The sequence below is a fragment of the Diorhabda carinulata genome, chromosome 4 (assembly GCF_026250575.1).
Source record: "Diorhabda carinulata isolate Delta chromosome 4, icDioCari1.1, whole genome shotgun sequence".
In the NCBI taxonomy this organism is placed as follows: Eukaryota; Metazoa; Arthropoda; class Insecta; order Coleoptera; family Chrysomelidae; genus Diorhabda; species Diorhabda carinulata.
The window spans coordinates 25827864-25851066 of NC_079463.1; the positions used below are offsets into that span (position 1 = coordinate 25827864).

The 23203-nt window shown below is 30.1% G+C and overlaps 1 protein-coding gene across 4 annotated transcripts in view; it reads right to left on the reverse strand.

The window, feature by feature from the left end:
• Nucleotides 1-22238, reverse strand: part of LOC130893528 (nuclear distribution protein nudE homolog 1) — a 40626-nt gene extending 18388 nt beyond the window's left edge. For 2 of the 4 annotated variants that reach the window (XR_009059216.1, XM_057799751.1), the window contains exons 1-7: nt 22106-22238; nt 21759-21901; nt 21460-21613; nt 20073-20346; nt 19861-19995; nt 13445-13524; nt 151-245 (exon numbers count right to left, since the gene is read on the reverse strand). Coding sequence is in view for 3 of the 4 variants with exons in the window: in XM_057799751.1 (XP_057655734.1) it covers nt 151-245; nt 13445-13524; nt 19861-19995; nt 20073-20346; nt 21460-21613; nt 21759-21844 (824 nt within the window). In the remaining variant the exon portion in view is untranslated. The remainder of the gene's footprint in view (nt 1-150; nt 246-13444; nt 13525-19860; nt 19996-20072; nt 20347-21459; nt 21614-21758; nt 21902-22105) is intronic. The other 2 variants (XM_057799752.1, XM_057799750.1) reach the window with 1 other exon arrangement.
• Between the last annotated feature and the right edge of the window lie 965 nt (nt 22239-23203).

The window sequence follows — 23203 nt, forward strand, 5'->3', positions numbered from 1 at the left end:
TTTTTTTAATATTCGAGTGTAAGAGTGAATAGATGTATCGATGAATCAAGGTTTCTTGAAGGTAATAACATCAATTAATTTTGAGAATTAATTAGTGAAGAGGAAAAATTAGTTAGTTAGATAATTATAATTTATTTTATTTTAACGAACCTCGACACTTCCACATTAACGTTGCTGTTTTTTCTATCTCGTAGACACGAAGTACACTTAACCTGACCACACTCTGAACACAGCCATTTTGTGAACTAAAAGCAATAACATGCACAAAAAACACATGCAACTACTAAAATTTCAATCAATTTAACGATCATTCATCTTATAGAGTAAACACCAGATAACTATTTCGTATATTTAAAAACTTACATTTCAAACATACAGTGGGTACAAATAAATCCTTTTGCTAGATATAAAATTATAAATAATAATCGAATAAATTCCAATTTTTGTTTTTAATAACAGCAGTTTAATACGCTATAGGAAGCCATAGAATTTGAATATAAGATATATAAATTTTTTTTCTCTAATTTCTTGGGCACGTAGGTTGTTTGGATGAAATAATAAAACTTCGATGAAATATCACATTTATATGTATAACTTAACGTTTCGCTCCTTCCTTGGGAGCATTATCAAAAGAATAATTAATATATGATGATAATACGTAGAATAGATAAAAACATATTAGTAGATATCTTACAAACATAGTATTAAAATCAATGTATTTACCTCGAAATTTCGATAAAACGATATTATAAGAGGTAGATTGGAATAAACTAATTAATCAATTATTGATAAATTTTGTTGAGGTTTTTTATATCATTCACAGAACATTCATCTTGTTTTATGTGCATCATTTCTTTGATTAATAATTTTTGGTAGTTGGCGTCTTGAGCTAAGATTTTCGTTTTTTTTTAATCAAAATCATGATGTTCATTTTTTTCATGTTTATGTAGAGCAGTCGATGCATTTTTGGTGTATTTGTGACCATTTATTCTGTTCTCCAAGTAATGTGTAGTCATTCCCATCTAATTTTTTGGACAATTCAGACATGGTATGGAATATATAATATTCGATTTCTTAGTGTCTTTAGTTTTGTTTTTTAGTGTAGTGAATAGAGGTGATGATGTGTTGTGTGATCTATGACTTATATTGATATTCTGTTTCGATTTCGAATATTCCAGTATTCCTGTACTTATTCCCACCCGGACCATTATCAACGAAACAATATGCCCACCCTATCATTGTTAACGAAACACGTACGTCACATCCCGTATAGACGAAATTTCGATGTTGCCGTTATCGCCTTTTTTTAACACACCTAGTATTTCGATACTTTGATGATGGTGTTATCGTATGCGGTTTGACGTGGCGATAATCATACTAAGATGTAGCGCGTCACTTCCGTTTCCAAAACTCTCCTAGAGGGTTTTATCCAACTTCGAAAGCTCAGTAGATACCTTTCGAAGTTGGATAAAATCAAGAAGAAAATAGGTTGGGGGTTTGATATTAATTAAATAAAAAAAAAACAGAATAAGCCTAACCCTTCGAATTATTAGGTCTATGGTTAATTTGATCATAAACTATTATTTCAACTATTTGGATTATTATAAACAATCAACAATTATTTTAAAAAAAAAATAATATTGAAATAATTTTAGTACATTTTATCGATATTTAAATAACTTTTCTAATATTATTTTTCATTATAAGAACGTTATGTACCCTCTATATGTTTTAAAAAATTTTATTAATCGATTATATAGAATGTTTCATTGAGAAAACTAGGTATGTAAATTAGTCGTAGATAAAACTAAAGTGTCAATAAACAAAAATTTAATTTTTTCAATAAATCTAGGATTGTTTTTTCTCGTATCACAAACCAGTTTTTTTATTTGCATTGCGCTATGTAAAGAAAAATATGGAACACTTCCCTTCCACCAAGTATATCGTCAAACCACTACCCTTAAATTTCAAAATAAATTTCTGCCTCTACTGCCAATTTTAGTTCAGGGCGGTAAAATTGTTATTTTACGCTGATACAATTTTTACTCAATATATGAAATATTTGTGACGATGTAAAGAATAAAAATAAAAACGATTATACAGGGTACGGCACTGGGATGTGACACATTTTAACGCGCCACTGCCTGACACGTGAATGGGTGCGGGAATTCTGTTTGTGACTGATGTGTTTGTTATTGTATGCAGTAGGGGTAAGGAGGACTCAACTTAAAAACTGTCCGCTTGTAGAAGGTAAACTAAAATTCAAAATTTGACCAGAATGGCGCTCCTGTCGGACGAGATATCATATGAAGTTAGTTATTTTATGTAGATTGAAGAAATGCTAGAAAATTTAGTATCTCAATTGACTATTAATTGAATATTGGTATTCAAAATCTAAATTATTCACGTGGTACAAAATAATTATTTCTAGCGCTTTATTTAAAATTTACACTCATGCGATAGTAGCGCCTCCCTAACGTAAAGAATTTGATGGACACTTTCTGTAGCACAGAGATGGTTCTCCTCACCTCTACCCTCCATAGTATGCAGTTTAGTAGCTATGGAGAATTGGCCGGTAACTCAACGCGTGTTCGCCGTAACGGCTTACATTGAAACGAAGTCTGTTATTACGGTTCAAAGACAATATCGGGCTGAGTTTAATATCCCAAGACGTGGTCGCATTCCATCGCGGAACATTATTTTGCAATGGTTTAAGAAGTGGAAAGCGCATGGAACTATCTATCTATGATAGGTTTGCTGGTTCTTGCCGTTCTGAGCGAACGCCTGAACATATTAGAAGAGTTGAAGAAGCAGTAACAGCCAGTCCAACACGTTCAGCGAATAAACATGCAGGGGCTCTAAACTTGTCAGATCGTACAGTGCGCCGTATTTTGCATGATGATCTTAAGTTTCATCCGTATAAAATACAGATTGTGCATAAATTATCCCAACAGACCCTAACAGACTTGCATTTTGCAGGGAATTCGAAGATTGTTGGGCGAAAGAGAAGATTTGATGGATAATTTAATTATGTCGGATGAAACTCATTTTTATTTTTGGGTTTTGTTAATAAACAAAACTTTCGATATTGGTGTGCAGAACAACCAATGCAGTTGCATGAGAAACCTTTACATGCCCAAAAAATTACGGTTTGGTGCGGTATTGCAACCCTTGGGATTATTGGACCGTATTTTTTTGAAGAGAACAATCGAACTGTTACCGTTACCTCGAAGCGATATTTGCAAATGCTACAAACATTTCTCACTACCGAATTACGTAGATTGAGAGTTGAAGATCACGAAATATGGTTTCAACAGGATGGGGCAACTAGTCATACCGCTAGAATAGTTATGCAGTTTTTATGGAATGAGTTTCCTGGGAGATTAATTTCCCGAAATGGAGACCTTGCCTGGCCAGCACGTTCTCCTGACTTAACGGCTCCAGATTGTTTCTTATGTATCTAAACAAGCCTCGCACGGAGATAAGAAGAATTGATGAAAGACTTCGAGGCGCAGTTATGAACCAAGTCCGAAAAAATATTGAAAAATGTAAAGTTTAATGGTGGACATTTAAAATCTGTAATTTTTAAAACATAATAAAATCTTAAAAACTGCATTCAATGAGTCTAATTTTTCAGAGATTTTTACATCTTTTACAACAAAATTTCTAATCACTACAATGTAGAGAAAAACGTCACATTCCACTGCCAGACCCTGTATAATAATAAAATTAAAAATAAAAGAAGACAACGATATACATCGTGCAGTAAATCCTCATAGTTAACATACCTAGATTCACTATCTTATGATTAATGAAACACCCTCTATAATTTCTATGAAAAAAAATGATCGTTGCCGATTTTCAACAACTAAACTAATCACCATAAATAGAAATAAATGATTACATTGTAACCGTAAGTATCCTAGGATATCATTGTAAAATATATCATGTAAAAAAATTAAGGTAAGAGTATGATAAAACACCCCACGACGATCGTCAAGAATCTCTACACATAGACTGTTGATATTACGAGAAATCGATTTATTAAATCTTTTTTTTTTTACGGAGATACCGGATGTGGCCATTATCTCAGGAAGGCTAACAGATATCGAACCATGGATAAGATCTATCTGTGTGAAAAGTCATGATGATTGACACATGCGCAGAAGAGTGAAAAAAGTATGCTCCATCCTGCTGAAAAATAATTGTTTCCAACTAAATCATTAAATGCGTGGACTATTTGTATCCATAACAGGTTGAGATAAGTTTCTCTCGTTGAATTTTCTTCGATAAAGATTAATATGATCCCCTAGTACACCTGCCCAAACATTGAATTTATTCGGACACTATCGAAACATTCGCAATTTGTATCTTGTGAAATATTATTATCAATAGTTTCACAATATCGTCGCTCTGGAACCATCTACTTTATATGGATTGAATTTTTGCTTTTTTAAAAATTTTCTTCTTCGCATTCGCTAGCAACATTTCTACTTGAAGTGGAAACATTTATTACAAATATTAACTTATTCCTCAGAAGACTTTTTTCTACCATCCCGTATATTGTTTCCAATAGAACCAGGTTCAAAAAATTTTGAGTATCTACTAATGTCGATTAATTGGATGATATGGAAGACGTTCATTAAATATTATCATGATAGTTACAGCCTGCTTCACTAAATATTAGAACTGCTTCACATTTTTCTGCTAAGCCACGAGGCTGTACTATTTTGATTGTGGTGAGTAAAAAAGTTTCACTTTCATTTCACTTTTTTCTGTTAAAATCATTTAAAATCAATTATTGATAAAAAGCTTGGTTTTTTGACATCTATCTAAACCTAAGACACATAAACTAAATTTTTAAAAAAACCACGGTACCTTTTAAAAATACAAATGTATTTTTTTTTGGAAAAAATAAATCAATATAAGCGTTCGAGATTAAATATAAGATAATTTTTGTTTTAACGAGTGTCCAAAAATAAAGCAAAACCAGTATCACTTTTTTTGTACTGTTATTCACAAAATGTGGATCTTACACCCATAAATCGTCATGAAAAAACAAGTACATATTTGAGATTAAAACAATATTCTCTTAACAAAAACAATATACTCAGTAACATAGAAAACAAATCACCCAGTGTAAATTATTATATTTGAGTAATATTTAGCATACATGTAGCGGAATTCGTAATAAAAAAAGTGAACCAGAGTTACGCAATAAATTAAAAGAAAAATGATTATCATAAAGTACCTGTATTTAAAAGGGTTAAGAGGTAAGCATATTTACGAAGATACGCTTAATACCCTTGGCGATCAATGTCCTTCGTATGCGACCGTGGAAAATTGAACTGCAAGCTCCAAAAGAGGTAAATTTTCCAAGATGATGACCGATCGGGAAAGACAGTTTCTGTGTCAGTCCCCGAAAATATCGATGCAGTTCATGACGTGATTTTATAAGACGGTCGAATTGGGCTAAAACGGATATCTGAAGCACTGAATATTTCATACGAACGCGTGCATCTTATAGTTCACGTCAATTTGTTGTTGCTACAGTTTTTTTGATATTGCCATGGAGTAATTAGGATTGATTTTTTGGATAAAGGTAGAACAATAACTGGAGATTACTATACGATATTACTGACCACTCTACGGGAAAAAATCAAAGAGAAAAAGCGCGGTAAGCTATCCAAAGGTGTTTTGTTTTTGCAGGACAACGCCCCTGCACACAAATCTCATATTGCTATACAAAAAATTCGTGATTTAGGGTTTGAATTACTAGAACACCCCCCTTATTCACCAGATTTGGCTCCGTCCGACTAACATCTCTTTTCTCAACTAAAAAAAGTTTAAAAGTTCGTAAATTCTCTTCCAACGAGGAGGTAATAAAAGCTGTGGAGGTCTGGTTTGCAGAGCAAGAAACATTTTTTTTTGAAAGGTCTAGAGACGTTGCAGGTTTGCTGTAATAAATGTATGCAATTAAGAGGAGAATATGTTGAGAAATAAAATATTTTGAAGTTGAAATTTTGTTTGTTTCTATAGTAGGCTAAGAATTTTTCAATACATCCTCGTAATCAATTAAAATTTTATTCTTAATCTAAATCTTAAACTTAATTTGAAGAGGATACTGAAAATTTCTTATTTTTTTACCATTATGTCTCACGTGTTCAATTGGAGACATATTACAATAATAATAATGGACAGTGCAAGAAAGGAAATGTGCAACTTCCCAACGGAGATATCATATAGGCGATGGAAAACGGAGAAGCTGAGAAAAATTGAGATTAAACAGATGTGGCACAGCGAAAATGTGGAAATAGTCCCAGTTATTATGTCAGCAACCCGCGTCGTGCCTAAAACCATGTACGCAATCAAATATTGAATAATAATAGTAATTCACTCCCTCGGCTAGCGGCAATCAAAACATGACGCTTAGTAGGGCTACTGTGATAATTAACACACTAACTCTACTCCACCTGCTCTTGCTGTTTCTACGACGACGCGAGTCAATGTGTCTATGACTACGACAGCCAGATTGTCTAGGAAGCGCATAAAGTGGACCAGTGAGTTGAATTCATTCATTATGCGCTCCTATTTCAGAGCAACCAACATGGAGACCGATATGACCACCTACCGATACGCCATTCATCCTGATTTTGTTGTCCATTGTAGCAGTTAATGGAACAACGAATAGCTGATCAGAGAAGGAATATTGTGAAGAACAATTTGCTTCCTGCACCTATCTTGCATCAAATACGAGAAGATCGTCAAAGAATAGATAATTATCTCGCAGCGGAAAATTCAAACGGTACACACGGTGAAACCCACACAGGCGACATGAAGATCAAATCACCAACGATGAAGACTAGTAATGAAGATTAGCTACAAACAATAGCACTACATACAATAAATGAAAAAATGCAGCTAAATCAAAATTTAGGTTTTCGATGTTCGTGTCATGTTCTTCATATCTAAGGTTTGTCCACGCAGAACCGGGACTCATCACTAAAGATAAACCGGTTCCATTTCTGATTCCAAACTTCGTATTATTATTACCACTGCACTTGTTATTGTCCTTTTCGACGATATTTTAGAGCTAATCGCTTTGCCACTTTATTGTCTTGGTCACTGACCTTGTCTCTATGGCTCTTCGTGTTCAGCCTTCTAGATGCCGTTTCTAAAAACATCTGATAATACTGTAGGACTAGTACTTACAAAAAAAACATTGATAACGCTCATTGTATAAACTGGTATTGATATTACCGATTTTATGTTAGAAAGAAAATATATAACATTTACTGGGAGCTCGGAATTCAATGATACTAAGTATTGTTATTGAGTATATTCCAGACGTAGAGTGGGGTGACGACAAGAGAACTCGATACAATATCGAAATTTTCACGTTTTATTATTAGAATATCCTAGGTACGGTTATTGTATTGTAATCATCCATTTTGAGATAAGCACACCTTCACTGCATTTCCAATTCCATTTCCAAGTGTTTTAAAAAATGATGTGAACACAAAATAAATTTCAAGCAATAACCCTCTAAAAGATTGTGAGTTGTTTAATAAATTCAATCACGGAGGCTAGATAGGAAGGAGGACGATCGCTATAGAGTTTTCGACAGTTATTGCTTCCGGTAAAAATGAAGGATACATAATTTTCGTAAATATGCCGTCAGGGCGGCGCTGAGTTCGCCAAGTCCAGCAAATGGGGTTTGTTATTATTTAGTAGTAGTAAATGAGTTGAAAATTTTTAAGGAAAAAGTAACAGTGCAAATGATCGTCATAATTGCCACAGGTAACCTAATTGTTTTCATTTTTAATAAACTATTGATTGAAATAACTGAATTAATTAAGAGAATGATAAAAATAAACAGATAAATATATTTTTATAATTAGCTTTAAAAAATGCTGAACTTGTATTTTTAATAAATTATTAATTAAAATAATTGAATTAAGTGAGAAAATTATAAACATAAACAGATAATTATATTATTTATTAATTAGCTTAAAAAATGCTTGACTTGTATTTTTAACCAAAGCGAATTGACTTCGAAATATACATAATTATTTACTGTGCCATAACTAACTTAAATTTTTTTATTTTTAATAAACTATTAATTAAAATAACTGAATTAATTAAGAAAATTATAAACATAAACAGATATTTATATTATTTATTAATAAGCTTAAAAAAATGCTTGACTTGTATTTTTAACCAAAGCGAATTGACTTCGAAATATACATAATTATTTACTGTGCCATAGGTAACTTAATTTTTTTTATTTTTAATAAACTATTAATTAAAATAACTGAATTAATTAAGAAAATTATAAACATAAACAGATATTTATATTATTTATTAATAAGCTTAAAAAAATGCTTGACTTGTATTTTTAACCAAAGCGAATTGACTTCGAAATATACATAATTATTTACTGTGCCATAACTAACTTAAATTTTTTTATTTTTAATAAACTATTAATTAAAATAACTGAATTAATTAAGAAAATTATAAACATAAACAGATATTTATATTATTTATTAATAAGCTTAAAAAAATGCTTGACTTGTATTTTTAACCAAAGCGAATTGACTTCGAAATATACATAATTATTTACTGTGCCATAGGTAACTTAATTTTTTTTATTTTTAATAAACTTTTAATTAAAATAACTGAATTAATTAAGAAAATTATAAACATAAACAGATATTTATATTATTTATTAATAAGCTTAAAAAAATGCTTGACTTGTATTTTTAACCAAAGCGAATTGACTTCGAATATACACAATTATTTACTGTGCCATAACTAACTTAAATTTTTTTATTTTTAATAAACTATTAATTAAAATAACTGAATTAATTAAGAAAATTATAAACATAAACAGATATTTATATTATTTATTAATAAGCTTAAAAAAATGCTTGACTTGTATTTTTAACCAAAGCGAATTGACTTCGAAATATACATAATTATTTACTGTGCCATAACTAACTTAAATTTTTTTATTTTTAATAAACTATTAATTAAAATAACTGAATTAATTAAGAAAATTATAAACATAAACAGATATTTATATTATTTATTAATAAGCTTAAAAAAATGCTTGACTTGTATTTTTCACCAAAGCGAATTGACTTCGAAATATACATAATTATTTACTGTGCCACAACTAAATTAAATTTTTTTATTTTTAATAAACTATTAATTAAAATAACTGAATTAATTAAGAAAATTATAAACATAAACAGATATTTATATTATTTATTAATAAGCTTAAAAAAATGCTTGACTTGTATTTTTAACCAAAGCGAATTGACTTCGAAATATACATAATTATTTACTGTGCCATAACTAACTTAAATTTTTTTATTTTTAATAAACTATTAATTAAAATAACTGAATTAATTAAGAAAATTATAAACATAAACAGATATTTATATTATTTATTAATTAGCTTAAAAAATGCTTAACTTGTATTTTTAACCAAAGCGAATTGACTTCGAAATATACATAATTATTTACTGTGCCACAACTAACTTAAATTTTTTTATTTTTAATAAACTATTAATTAAAATAACTGAATTAATTAAGAAAATTAAAAACATAAACAGATATTTATATTATTTATTAATAAGCTTAAAAAAATGCTTGACTTGTATTTTTAACCAAAGCGAATTGACTTCGAAATATACATAATTATTTACTGTGCCATAACTAACTTAAATTTTTTTATTTTTAATAAACTATTAATTAAAATAACTGAATTAATTAAGAAAATTATAAACATAAACAGATATTTATATTATTTATTAATAAGCTTAAAAAAATGCTTGACTTGTATTTTTAACCAAAGCGAATTGACTTCGAAATATACATAATTATTTACTGTGCCATAACTAACTTAAATTTTTTTATTTTTAATAAACTATTAATTAAAATAACTGAATTAATTAAGAAAATTATAAACATAAACAGATATTTATATTATTTATTAATAAGCTTAAAAAAATGCTTGACTTGTATTTTTAACCAAAGCGAATTGACTTCGAAATATACATAATTATTTACTGTGCCATAACTAACTTAAATTTTTTTATTTTTAATAAACTATTAATTAAAATAACTGAATTAATTAAGAAAATTATAAACATAAACAGATATTTATATTATTTATTAATAAGCTTAAAAAAATGCTTGACTTGTATTTTTAACCAAAGCGAATTGACTTCGAAATATACATAATTATTTACTGTGCCATAACTAACTTAAATTTTTTTATTTTTAATAAACTATTAATTAAAATAACTGAATTAATTAAGAAAATTATAAACATAAACAGATAATTATATTATTTATTAATTAGCTTAAAAAATGCTTGACTTGTTTTTTTAATAAATTATTAATTAAAATAATTGAATTAAGTGAGAAAATTATAAACATAAACAGATATTTATATTATTTATTAATAAGCTTAAAAAAATGCTTGACTTGTATTTTTAACCAAAGCGAATTGACTTCGAAATGTACATAATTATTTACTGTGCCATAACTAACTTAATTTTTTTATTTTTAATAAACTTTTAATCAAAATAACTGAATTAATTAGGAACATTATAAACATAAACAGATAATTATATTTTTTATTAATTAGCTTGAAAAAATGCTTGTCTTGTATTTTTAACCAAAGCGAACTGACTTCGAATTATACATAATTATTTACTGTGCCATAACTAACTTAATTTTTTTTATTTTTAATAAACTATTAATTAAAATAACTGAATTAATTAAGAAAATTATAAACATAAGCAGATATTCATATTATTTATTAATTAGTTTAAAAAAATGCTTGACTTGTATTTTTTATAAACTATTAATCAAAATAACTGAATAAGTGAGAAAATTATAAACATAAACTGATAATTATATTTTTTATTAATTAGCTTGAAAAAAATGCTTGTCTTGTATTTTTAACCAAAGCGAATTGACTTTTTTTTATTTTTTTAAAGATATTTATTCAAATTATTACAAACTGAGCAAGTGGATATTTATGTTCATCTACAAGTTAGGTGTTATTTCAAATTGTTGTTTTAGCTTACTTTGATCTTCAAATAATATAAATAGGCAGTTCATAAGCTTAAAATGAATTGCAATGCTTATGTTCATTTTCTGATGTGCTGAAAATGTGGGAGTTATGTTTGTGAACTGTACTTCAATGAAGGCGATATCATTAAAAGTGATAAAAATAATATGGCCAATTGTACTGAAGAATTGATGCGAATAAGATATGCACTGAAACAAGGTTCTCTTCTAACTTTAAACCCTACTGATTTAAGAGAGAGTAGGAATACTAAAGATATTGATACTTCCATTATTCCGTGTACTGAACAATATGCGAGTGAACATTTCTATATTGATACTACTTATGTATGAAAACTTCTTTTTCTCGTCTTTTGAAATTATAATAACGAAGCTAATAAATACTTTTTCAAAATTTATTTGATTATTTCCCTTTTTAATATTCTACTTTTCCTTAAATAAAATTTATTTATTATTTATTATGCATTGATAAGAATTCCGTTATTACAGTATTTTATTTTAGCACATTTAATATGTTTTTTAGTTAATTTAAAATTTTACTTTTCCTTAAACTGTAATAAAAACAACGATAATAATTATGATTCAAAAAATTAATTTATATTTCTTTTATCAATTAGTACATAAATACGATCACTCCTTTCCGCGGTTACTACTACTAAACAATAACAAAAAGAGGTCTTTAGTCATTAGCAATCGCAGCGACGCCCTGGCGGCATATTTACTAAAATTATGTACCCTTCAATTCTCGGAAGCTTGCAATACATCGTCGATCGTCCCTCTTCCCTATGTAACTTCCGTGAATTCAATCATGAATGTAAATGTTTCTAATTTTAGCTAATTACTATAAGCTCTGAAGTTAGCGATATTACCCTGTAACATGCCATTCGGCTTGTTACATTTTTCTTCAAACACGTTTGAATATTCCTTTCTTCACGTATTGTAGCACAGTAGTCACACAGTTTTTCTTTGTTTTTTTTATTGTGCTTACAAAAATTTCAGTTATCTTTCTGGATTTTCTTTTGTTTTAAGCAAATTTTGTACAATAGTTTTCATATGAATTCGCATTTTCTATTTATTTGGGGAACAGAAATATAAACATATAAATTCAGTTTTTTTGTATGTTTAAGCTTCTTTTTGTTCAAATCTGTTCTTTCTACTCGTTCCTTCTTCCGTAATTTCTATCTGTGTTCCCGTTTCCTTACTCATCATATTTTTTCCCGCAGTTCTACAGCTGCCAGGTTGGGAGTTTCCACACAACCACCAGACTTCAAACTCAACATCAACTCTGGGAATCCAGTTGAGAGCTGCAACCATCCCGGATTTCATAGATAAGTCCCAGTCGTATCTTTAATATATAAATAAGTCCGAGTTGTTTTTAATTTATATCAGCTTTTGTTCATTGTGCTCTTTTGGATACGCAGTTAATGCGAATTTATTATATTTTCAATAAATTTGTTGCTGAAACTTTTTTTGTTGTTCTTATCAATAGATATTAATTTGGATAATCGTAACAGGGAATAGTTTTAGAATGTTCAATTTTTATTTTTATTTAATTTATAAGTTGTTTCCAGCTTTTCCGCCTTTTTTATTAATTTTTAACGTAGTTTGTTGAAAAGCTGGTGGCATCCAATTTAATATTAATTATTCACCCCATCTGAGTACCAGTTTATATTTACTTTAACTGAGGCCGAATACCACTTCCTAAGGAAGAGTCTCTTGCCGGGTTTCAACCCTAATAATTGACATCTTAAAAAAAACAGAAAAATTTTTAAATAAAATGGAATATTATCAGTTGAGGAGAAAGAAAACAAATTAAAATGTGAGATAAGTGGGAAGACTATTTTAACAAACAACAAACAAAAAAATTATAAATCAATTGTAAACTCTGAATTTCAAAAGGGGGTATTGGAATTTTTACAAAATGATATAGGAAAAAGGAGACAGGGGCTCCCTTCTCCTACCATTCTCCTTCCCAAAAATAATGTGCTAAAAGGGAAGCATTTCGAAGCGTAATCTGCCTGATTATGACTGAGAAGATAAAAGCCATTCTGGTCATGGATTAAACATTGAAATGAGCGAACGCAAACGGCAGTTTTTGAATAAGATTAATCTTTACTCTATAATTTCACCGTATTTTTGTTAAAAACTCGTTTTATTCCAATTCTTGGATAATTAGAAAATTTGACGGCTCTGCTAAAATCCACTACAGAAAATATTCGAATGCATGAAAAATTTTTGACTTGATGATCTGGAAACTTATTTTCACAATCTTTTAGTACGTTCATTATATACATCAATTTCCACAGCAAACTTTCACATACAACTATTATTTACTTACTCCAATTTTCCTAATAAGATCGCTAACAATATTCAATGCCATCACCCTCGATGCCGGTGAAATAGGGGCTTGGTAATCATCTGAAAATACATTACGCTATCACGCATGTTTTTCAGAAAAAATATTTTTTTCTTTATAGCTCTAACTTTGCCAAACTAAACACCAATACATATTTAATCCGAATTATTTGTAACATTGATAGAATAAAAACAGTATTCAGATAATTATCATTCAGCAAAATAGATGTTTGATTACAGAAATTTTTAAATTTCTAACTATTCATAAAGTAACGTATTTGTTAATACAAGGTGTCCGCCGGGAAGGTATATTACTTTGTTTTGCCGCCATTTTGATAAACATTACAGTTCATATCTGGCAGTCCAGAAGTAGAGACGTGGCAAATTCCATAACGTACTGCAAGATCGGCTGAAAACACCAATGCTACTCAAGAAAACAATCCATCAACCTCAATTCGATGCCGTGCTCAGGAACTTGGTCTTCAAAGAGCAACTTTGGCTACAATTTTGCACAAGGTTTCATTTAAGATTCAGTTGACACAAGAGCTTCTTCCAAAAGACCATTTACGCCGCCGTACATATGCCAATATGATGTTACAGCTCGTCCATGACAACCCCGATTTTCATGAAAAAATTATAATGAGTGACGAGGCACATTTTCATTTGAATGGATATGTAAATAAACAAAATAGTCGGTTCTGGGCAATAGAAAACCCTCAAAATATTCATCAGTCACCTTTGCATCCATTAAAAATGACAGTCTGGTGTACAATTTAGTCAGGACCTTACTTCGGTGCCACATCGCATACAGCCAGGATTACAATGGAAGCCAGGATTACAATGGAATTACTGCGTGACCTCTTTCCACAACAAGTTATTTCAAGAAATGGTGATGTTGATTGGCCTCCACGGTCGCCTGATTTGACTGCTCCGGACAGATATCTGGAAAGCAAGGTTTATGCAAACAAACCAGAAACGCTGGAGTAGCTCAAACAAAATATTCGCGATGAAAGTAATGAAATACCGCAGAGGCGGACATTTATCTGATATTGTATTACATACATAATTGCCAATATTAAATAAAACATTTATCAATATAAGATCCATTCTCATTCATTTAATCAAAAATTATAAACAAAGTAGTATACCTTCCCGGCGAACACTTGTTATTATCGGTGAAAGTCGATTAGAAGTAAACTTTAAAATAGCCCATAAATTATTTTTTTTAAATAATTCGGCGAGATTAATACATTTTTAAATATTATCAAGGCATGAGAGAGAAACTCACAGAGCTTTGGAAGATAATATGTATATGACCAGCTTGATAATTGGATTGGTGCTCTATTTTATGGCCATTTAATAGTCCAGATGCCACATAATTAGACACATTCTGTTGCCGTTTTCAATGGAATAATAGTAATAAAAATGAGTATTGAGATTATTAAAAACAAAGTTGAAGCCTTGATTTATGAATTAAATGAGAAACAGAGTTCAGACAACTTGACGAAACAATACAAATGAATACTTTCTAATTTTTGTTGTTGAGATTTTTAATCTTTATTTAATTCACATATTTTTCATATTTTTATCTGAAAACTGTGAAGCTTTGTACTTCTCAAAATATATATTCAAAATAAAAGGGAAAAGAGCATTTAATCCGTATTCATTTTGTGATATCATCATCATTAAATTAGTTGATTTTGTAGAAAACGTTTTAATCAATCTCTATTTGTGAAAAAAATGTCAATTTATAGCGAGGTACAGTATGAAAGGTTAAAAACTGGATAAATTCATTAAAAATATCAGATAAAGCATAAATAATAAACAAATAAATTATTTTGTTCCAATACTTAACATACATAAAATTTATATTAACCTTAAAAACTTAATAATTCTTCCATATTTGCTACAGCATACTAATTTTAGCATAACATCCAAACACAATTGTTAATATTTAAATTAATTTTTATATTTTATGTTATGATTATCATACTATGTGCACTAAACATGTTATTAATCAGCGTTCCAACAGAAGAAAACCCAAATTTGTTACCAGCTAAATTCTTGATTTGTAAGGTTACTCTCTGAATATAATTTAATTTAATATTAACTTATTAAAATGTAATAAATATTGGATTAACTCAATTGAAATCTTGGATTAGAAATAGAAAAGCATATGTATATTAAATATTAATATCTGAGAACAAATAAACAGAGCTGTGAATGATGTCTACCCTATGAGTATATTGTTATTAACTGAAAAGGGATGGAAGCCATTATTTTAGACAAGATGATATTTCACATTTGCACCTTTTAGTTTCACCCTATGTCTATTATCTCCTGTTAATTCAATTTTTATTATGTAAGTGCAGAATAATCTCACTAATCCGGCACTATTAAAAACCGGAGGGTGCCGGATTTCTGGGACGTTCGGATTACTAGATTATAGTGGAAAAGTCGTAAGTAATGAATAAAATAAAGCATTTCGTAGAGGGAATAAATGTATGTAATGTATTAAATTAATATGTACCGGGTGTCCCAATAAGAATGGCTCTCGGCCATATCTCGGGATATACGATTTATAGTACAGCTTCGGAAAAAAAAATTATAACAAAAGGGACCTCGAGAAAAACCTGTAAATTATTTACAGAGTTGTATCAAATATACGCTGAATTTCTAGAATACGATAATCATAGTTTAAATACATCTTAATTAGGCAAAATTTGTAAATAATTCATTTTATAATTTTTGGTATTTAATTACGCCCCCTAACGGTGGACCTACAACGCTGTTAATAATTTCCAGATTTTTCTCGAAGTCACTTTTGTTATAATTTTTTTTCCCGAAGGTGTACTATAAACGGTTCCCGAGATATGGCCGAGAGCCATTTAAAATTTAGTTTTAAAATAATTCTTAATTGAGATCTGCTTTTGTGCAAATTGTAGTCCTTGCTTAATAACCTTTGGCAGATATGCCGTTTTCTTCTGCCCATGTTATGCACGTATTGAAACAAATCAAAGCATTATCTGGTTTAACTCTTACTGGTATAGTAGTTGGTGGCTCCAATATTTCTACAAAGCTTTCTTCTTGTACTGCGTCAGATACAATTTCTTCATCTGTCATCATTTGCTGTGCTTCTAACCTAACCTAACCAAGAATTTAAATTTTCTTCACTGGTCTCCAATCCTTTTTCTGATAGATTTTGTAACCAATGGGCAATAGGTAGATTATCTTCAGGATCCTTTAAGGCTCTGCTTCAAAGACTTTACATTTTGAATAACATTTTAATCCATCAGGTGAAGTAAAGGTGTGCAGTTTGGTGGTAGGAAGATGGTTTGGATATTTCCACCACTTGATTCAAGTTCATTTGGGTGGCCTGGAGCATTGTCAAGTACGAGTAAAGCTTTTGTGGGCAAGTTGGATCTTTTCATAAACTTCTTGACTTCTGGGACAAGGTCTTTATGAAACCATTCACTGAATACTTCTCTCGTGACCCAACTTCTAATTTGATTTTTTGCTTTACCAATCACTAACAAATCCAATTTGTGCATTCTAGTAGCATTTGAACACGACATGAATGTGATTCTATCTTTACTCACTTTAACACCTGGTGCACTTGCTTCTTTAGAAGATACGAATGTTTTATTGGGCAACAATCTCCAGAACAGACCACCCTCATCTGCGTTATAGATTTGGTCAGGAAGAAGACCCAGTTCTTCTACTTTGTTTATAAAATGCTGGATAAATGGCTTTACTGCTTTTTAAATTTTTTCAGCTATCCATCGCTGGCACGAAAATCATCTTGGGTAATTACAAAATTCGATTACTTTGGCTTTCCGAATTTCTCCAGATATAGGAATGTGTTTAGAAAGCCGTTGTATGAACCACATGTAGAAAGCGTTTTCCATCTTTGGACAATCGCCAACTTTTAGAGTTTTACCCTTTCCTCGTCCTGAATCCATTGTCTTGACGGGATCTACTACATTTTGCCTTTTTTTCTCAAAATTGCATATAGTAGCATGCCCAACACCATATTCTTTTGCCAATTTGCACATGTTTTCCCCACTATCTAACTTCTTTTTATTCAAATCTAGTATCTTGTGTGTTTATTTGACATTTTTAACTATAAACTCACTCACTTGATAAAAACAAATACGTGCACGTGATAAGTTTTGAGATTAGACTGCTAGTCGACGACGCAGCGACCGAAGCACACAAGTGTAGAGGGTCGAGGGAGGCGTGGGCGAAGAGTTCCGGATTATTGGACGTGCCGATCTATTGGAGTGCCGGATTAGTGAGATTATACTGTATAACATTGTGATTAGAGAATTTTTTCTGGTAACATTAGACAAAAGGATGGAAGATGGAAGAAAATACTTATAATTTGGAGAGCCTGGAAATACAAAAACTGCAGAGGAAAACTAATACAAAAATAATTCAGAATTCAAATATATACACAAGCTGAAATTCAAAATTATTACAGAAGCATTTTTGACACCATGGTTTAATTATATCAATATACCAGCACCAATGCAATGTATAATGCAAATAATCCAAGTAGCATCTGCCAAAGCAATTTAACAAATATATATGTGTGATTATTATCACTTTTTTATTTCTTAACATAATGTCAAATAAATAAAACAGTATTCTAGAAATAATTTTGATGAAAATCTATACAGGTATCATGAAAAAATTTGGCACAGGAAACTAATATCTTAATTAATTGGAATAAATACCGAATACACTATTTATGCCACTACACCAACACTCATAATTACACTGTATGACGCGCGTTTCGATAACCAAGTTATCGTCTTCAAAGACTGAAGGTAAACTAAAATCTAATAACTTGACTTACCTATTCTATACTAAATTTTCCCACCAATAAACGTTATCCCGCGAAAATTAATTCCAGCGGGAAAAAACTATACTATATAGTGGGCTGTAAGGAATTGGTCCTTTGTCTCTATTTAAGCTACTCTTACATCTAGCAATTTCAATGCCTTCAAATGTATCCAACAATTTATGATTGGATACATTTCTTAACAATTTTACATTATTAATATTTATGTCATGATTGTGATACCTGATTTTCCGGTCCGTCCATATTTCAAATGGGCTATGTGCTCTTAAAACTGGACAATAACGGATCTCTTAGTCTGCCCAATATACTTTCCGTCACAATCACCACAGCTAATTTCAAATATACCACTCTTTTCCAAATTTAGTATTTTATCCTTATGATTGCCCTACAATTGTTTCAATGTATTGTTGGATTTGAAACCAATTTAAAACCCACTCTGTTAAATATTCCTTCCAATTCTTTTGTATAAAGAGGATTGGGCAGACTAAGAAATCCGTTATTGTCAGGTTTAAAGAGCACATTAAATATGGACAGACCAAAAAATCGAGTATTGCCGATCACGCTGCCAGTCACAATCATGACATAAATATTAATAATGTAAAATTGTTAAAAAAGATATCCAATAATAAATTATTTGAAAGCATTGAAATTGCTAGACATAAGAGTAGCTTAAATATGGTCAAAGGGCCAATTCCTTAAAGCCCTATCTATAGTTTAGTAGTCAAAGAATGAATGGAATTAATTTTCGCTGGAGGTTTATTGGTGGGAAAATTTAGTATAAAACAGGTAAGTCAAGTTATTAGATTTTAGTTTAGCTTCAGTCTCTAAAAACGATAACTTGGTTATCTAAATGCGCGTCAGACAGTGTAATTGTGAGTGTTGGTGTAGTGATGGTGTAAACAGTGTATTCTGTGTGAATATCACCAAAAGTTCCAGAAATTCCAACTTAATTGGAATACACACTAAAAAATGTTGCAATAAAAAATTAATCAAACTTTTAACAAACAGGATTTCTGGGAGCTTGATACCAAAATTTCAGTAACGAATGGAAAAGGTTAAAATGACGTTAGAAGTTCTTACAAATTTTTGTTTCTAAGCTTTTGAAATCCAAAATTACATTCAGATGTAATTTCAGAACTATAAATTGGATAATTTATTAAATTTTGGTGATTATAGTGGCTTGTACTAAATTGTTGTGATGAGAGTTTCTATTATTTTCTGTAAAAAGAGATATTTTAAAAGGATGAGGACAGAAGTTTCTTTATTATTACACACATTCAATAGTCCATGCAAATATATTGATTGAAGTAATTATAATATAAATTAACTTTAAATATATTTACTTTTTCAAACTTCCAGTTATGTGAACCTGTGCGAAATTTTAAATTGACCTATATTCTTTTATAACAATTAACTTTTAAGAATTCAGTAAAATTGATATGTGCAATGATACTTGGAGCATTTGGCGACTATTAAAATTTCAGTATATCAAATTTATGAGTCTATCAATGATTTGTAAAATGTTTTCTTACGTTTAGCCGGTGTAGTCTGTGTTTCATTTTCTTTAAGACGATTAGAATCAATTATGGTTTTTTGGAAACCATTTAAAATTCGTTCATTATCTGGTATTTTTTCTTTTTCTTTGACTAGAAGTTCTTGTTTCAAATCTACAAATTCACAAATCGATATTATAAATTTTGTTCAACAAAAAAAAAACGCTCAACACATATTTGCATTTACATACCTCTAGTTTCGTCTACTACCCTCTGTAGCTTTTCTTTGAGATTTTCTTTTTCGTCAACTTCTGATTCCAGTATAGCATTTCTTTCCAATGCGGAGTTAAAAGCTGCCTGTAATCCAGATATACTTTCTTCCACAATTCTCCTAGACCTTTCCAAATCATCATTTTTCTGTTCCAAATCTCTGATGTATTGTGATAGTTGTAATTTTTCTTTCTTGAAATTCTGCACTTCACTTTGTAAGCTAATATTTTCTTTATTACATTGTTCTAATTTGTTCTAAAAAAAAAATATTGATTCTAGCCATTTCTGCATTTGTAATAGTAACCTGTTTGTAGGTTTCAAATAATTGACAATTAAATTTTACATTTAAATGTTATATTGAATAATTTCCATGCGAGGTATCTGTACACTTTGTTTATACCAATTTGGACAAAAAAGGTAGAATATAGTTGAGTAAATGAGAAAAATAATTTTCGTTCAAAGAAATTCAGGCTTCTAAAAATGACACCTACCTTGCATTTCAAGAAGCTTACTAGATCTATAATGAAAGTTAACTTATTAAACTAAATAACTAAATCTACATTAAGTGCGTAGTGGAATTGTGACAAAATTAAACACCAAAGTGTACTAACTCTAATATTATTCAGAGCTTTCAGCACATATGTATTCATCGTCTGGGACTCGCATGCGGGGCTCTGCTTGAATGGACCAACCTTTCCCTAGCTCCTCGTGAGAACTACCACGAAGACATTAAGAAATAAAAGAAAATGAAAAAACATAGGAAACACACTGCAAAAATAGAGAAACCCTCCACCTCTCAAATGAGAATACCTCACGAGAAATGGAATCTCCCTCTTCTACCAAATAAGAGAAGAACTTGCCGGAAACTTGACAACCAGGAGGCAGACATGTGGGGACTCAGCGGGATGGGCTGCCAATGGTATCTGAGCTACCTCAACAATGGGCTTGCATCAGAGGAAGCTAGGACCAAAGCATTAGAGCCTAGATCCAAGGGTAGTGAGCACTACCCCAATCTTCAAAGTTGTTCAAGTTCAAATAGTAGTGAGAGTTGCTATTCTGCCAAGGATATATATATATATATATATATATATATATATATATATATATATATATATATATATATATCTACAGAAATCAATAATGGCTTGACAATTCACACGTTCCAGATCATTACCTCTACCGGAAGGTAGTAGTAGTGCTAAGCATTACTTCCAACAAATGCTACCAAAGAATAGTATAAATAAATTTAAGACTCTATGATACAAAATAAAACAATAAATAAATAAGAAATAGCAAATGTTTCAATATACAATAAAAACATATATAGAACCCCATTTTAAAATAACATATTTATATTGCTTTTCTTACCCTTAATGATTCAACTTCAATTTGTATCCTATTATTTGTCAGTGACAAGTCCTTAACTTTTTTCTCATTTTGTTCTATAGTAGCTTCATATTCACTCTCTAATTGTCGAGATTCTGACATAAACTCATCAAAATCTTTCTTTATAATTTCAGCCCTGAAAACAAGTAACAAAAGTGTTAACATGTTAATTTATTGCAGTTAAATGGTGTAAGCACCTAAAATCCTCTTAGATTTATTAATTAATAAAAAATAAATACTTTTAATAAACTAAACAATTATCAACTATGGTAAATACATACTGATGTTGATAGTCTAATGCTAGATTCTTCCAATACAAAATGTCGTCATCCTTATTATAAGGACTAGTTTCGACATCTTTACTCATTTTATTCGTTCAATAACTAATTTTCACTCGAAATTATCATACTCCAGTACAGAATACCTAAAATTAGGAGAAAATCGAAGTTTGAAGAATGTTGACTCACAAATGTCAAATGGTGATTCATAACTATGAATTGATACGTTTAAATTTATGAATTAATTATGGATAATACAACTCTTGCGTTATATAATAAAATAGCCTTAGTAACTAATAATGGTACAATTTATTTTTATGAAATATTAATAAACTAAGAAAAAGATATACCTAAACGTCAAAACCTTGTTTTTCCTTTTAATTTTTGACGATTATTTTTTATCACAGACAAGCGGCAAGCGACATATGTCACCTCACGACAATTACGTTAAAGGTTCACGACAGCATACGCTATTCAAATCAATCAGAACGTCGCACCAATTGTAGTCGGGGCCCGCCAAATTTAAGCAGAATGTAGTGGTTGTTTAATACTCCTATTATGGAGGGTAGAGGTAAGGAGAACCATCTCAGATGGGGGCTTAGCTTAAAAACTGTCCGCTTGTAGACGGTAAATTATATTCAAAATTTGACCAGAATGGCGCTTCTATCGGACGAAATATCATGTGAACTTAGTTATTTTAACAAAGAAAATAAGATAATAAATAAAATGTATCATATGTTTTTTAACAATTTATTAATAGAACAAATTGTAATGGAGATACTTAGAAATATTTTATACAAGGATATATTGAAAAATTCTTAGCCTACTACAGAATCAAACAAAATTTCAATGCCAAAATATTTTATCACTCAACATACGAGGATGTATTGATAAGTATTACCCAGCTTACCGTTAAATCTACAAGCGTATTAGTTGTGCTCATTAACCAGGAGAGGATAGATACTACGGTTCATATTCCCCTTCCCCACCAATTTCTATATCCTGATAGGTTAAGTAGTAAATGTGGAAATGGTTTGTCTAGGTCCTTTTTAAATAATTTATTTTTCTTATCTTCATAAACGTATTCAATCATTTTTCTTCTATGAAAGGTGAGAAATTTACATTTTATCTCAAAACACAGTCGTTTTAACAAATTTCACTTCCGCTACCGCTATCCAGCACTAATTAAAAGCACTCCGAAACATGGCGCCCGCTCGAGAACCTATTGAGTTGACGTCACGATTTCGAAACTATGCTTGTCAGAGAAAGTTATCTATTCTGCCTGTGATTTTTCTCAGTTTTCAATTAAAACCATTGTAATACGGTTGTTTTGGATCCGTTTATATATTTTTCTATGTACTTCTAATTTCAAATTTTCTAATTTTCAAAAAGGTTTGCAATTTGCAAGTTTGTTCCAGCAGTATGCGGAAAAGCAAATCATCATTTTT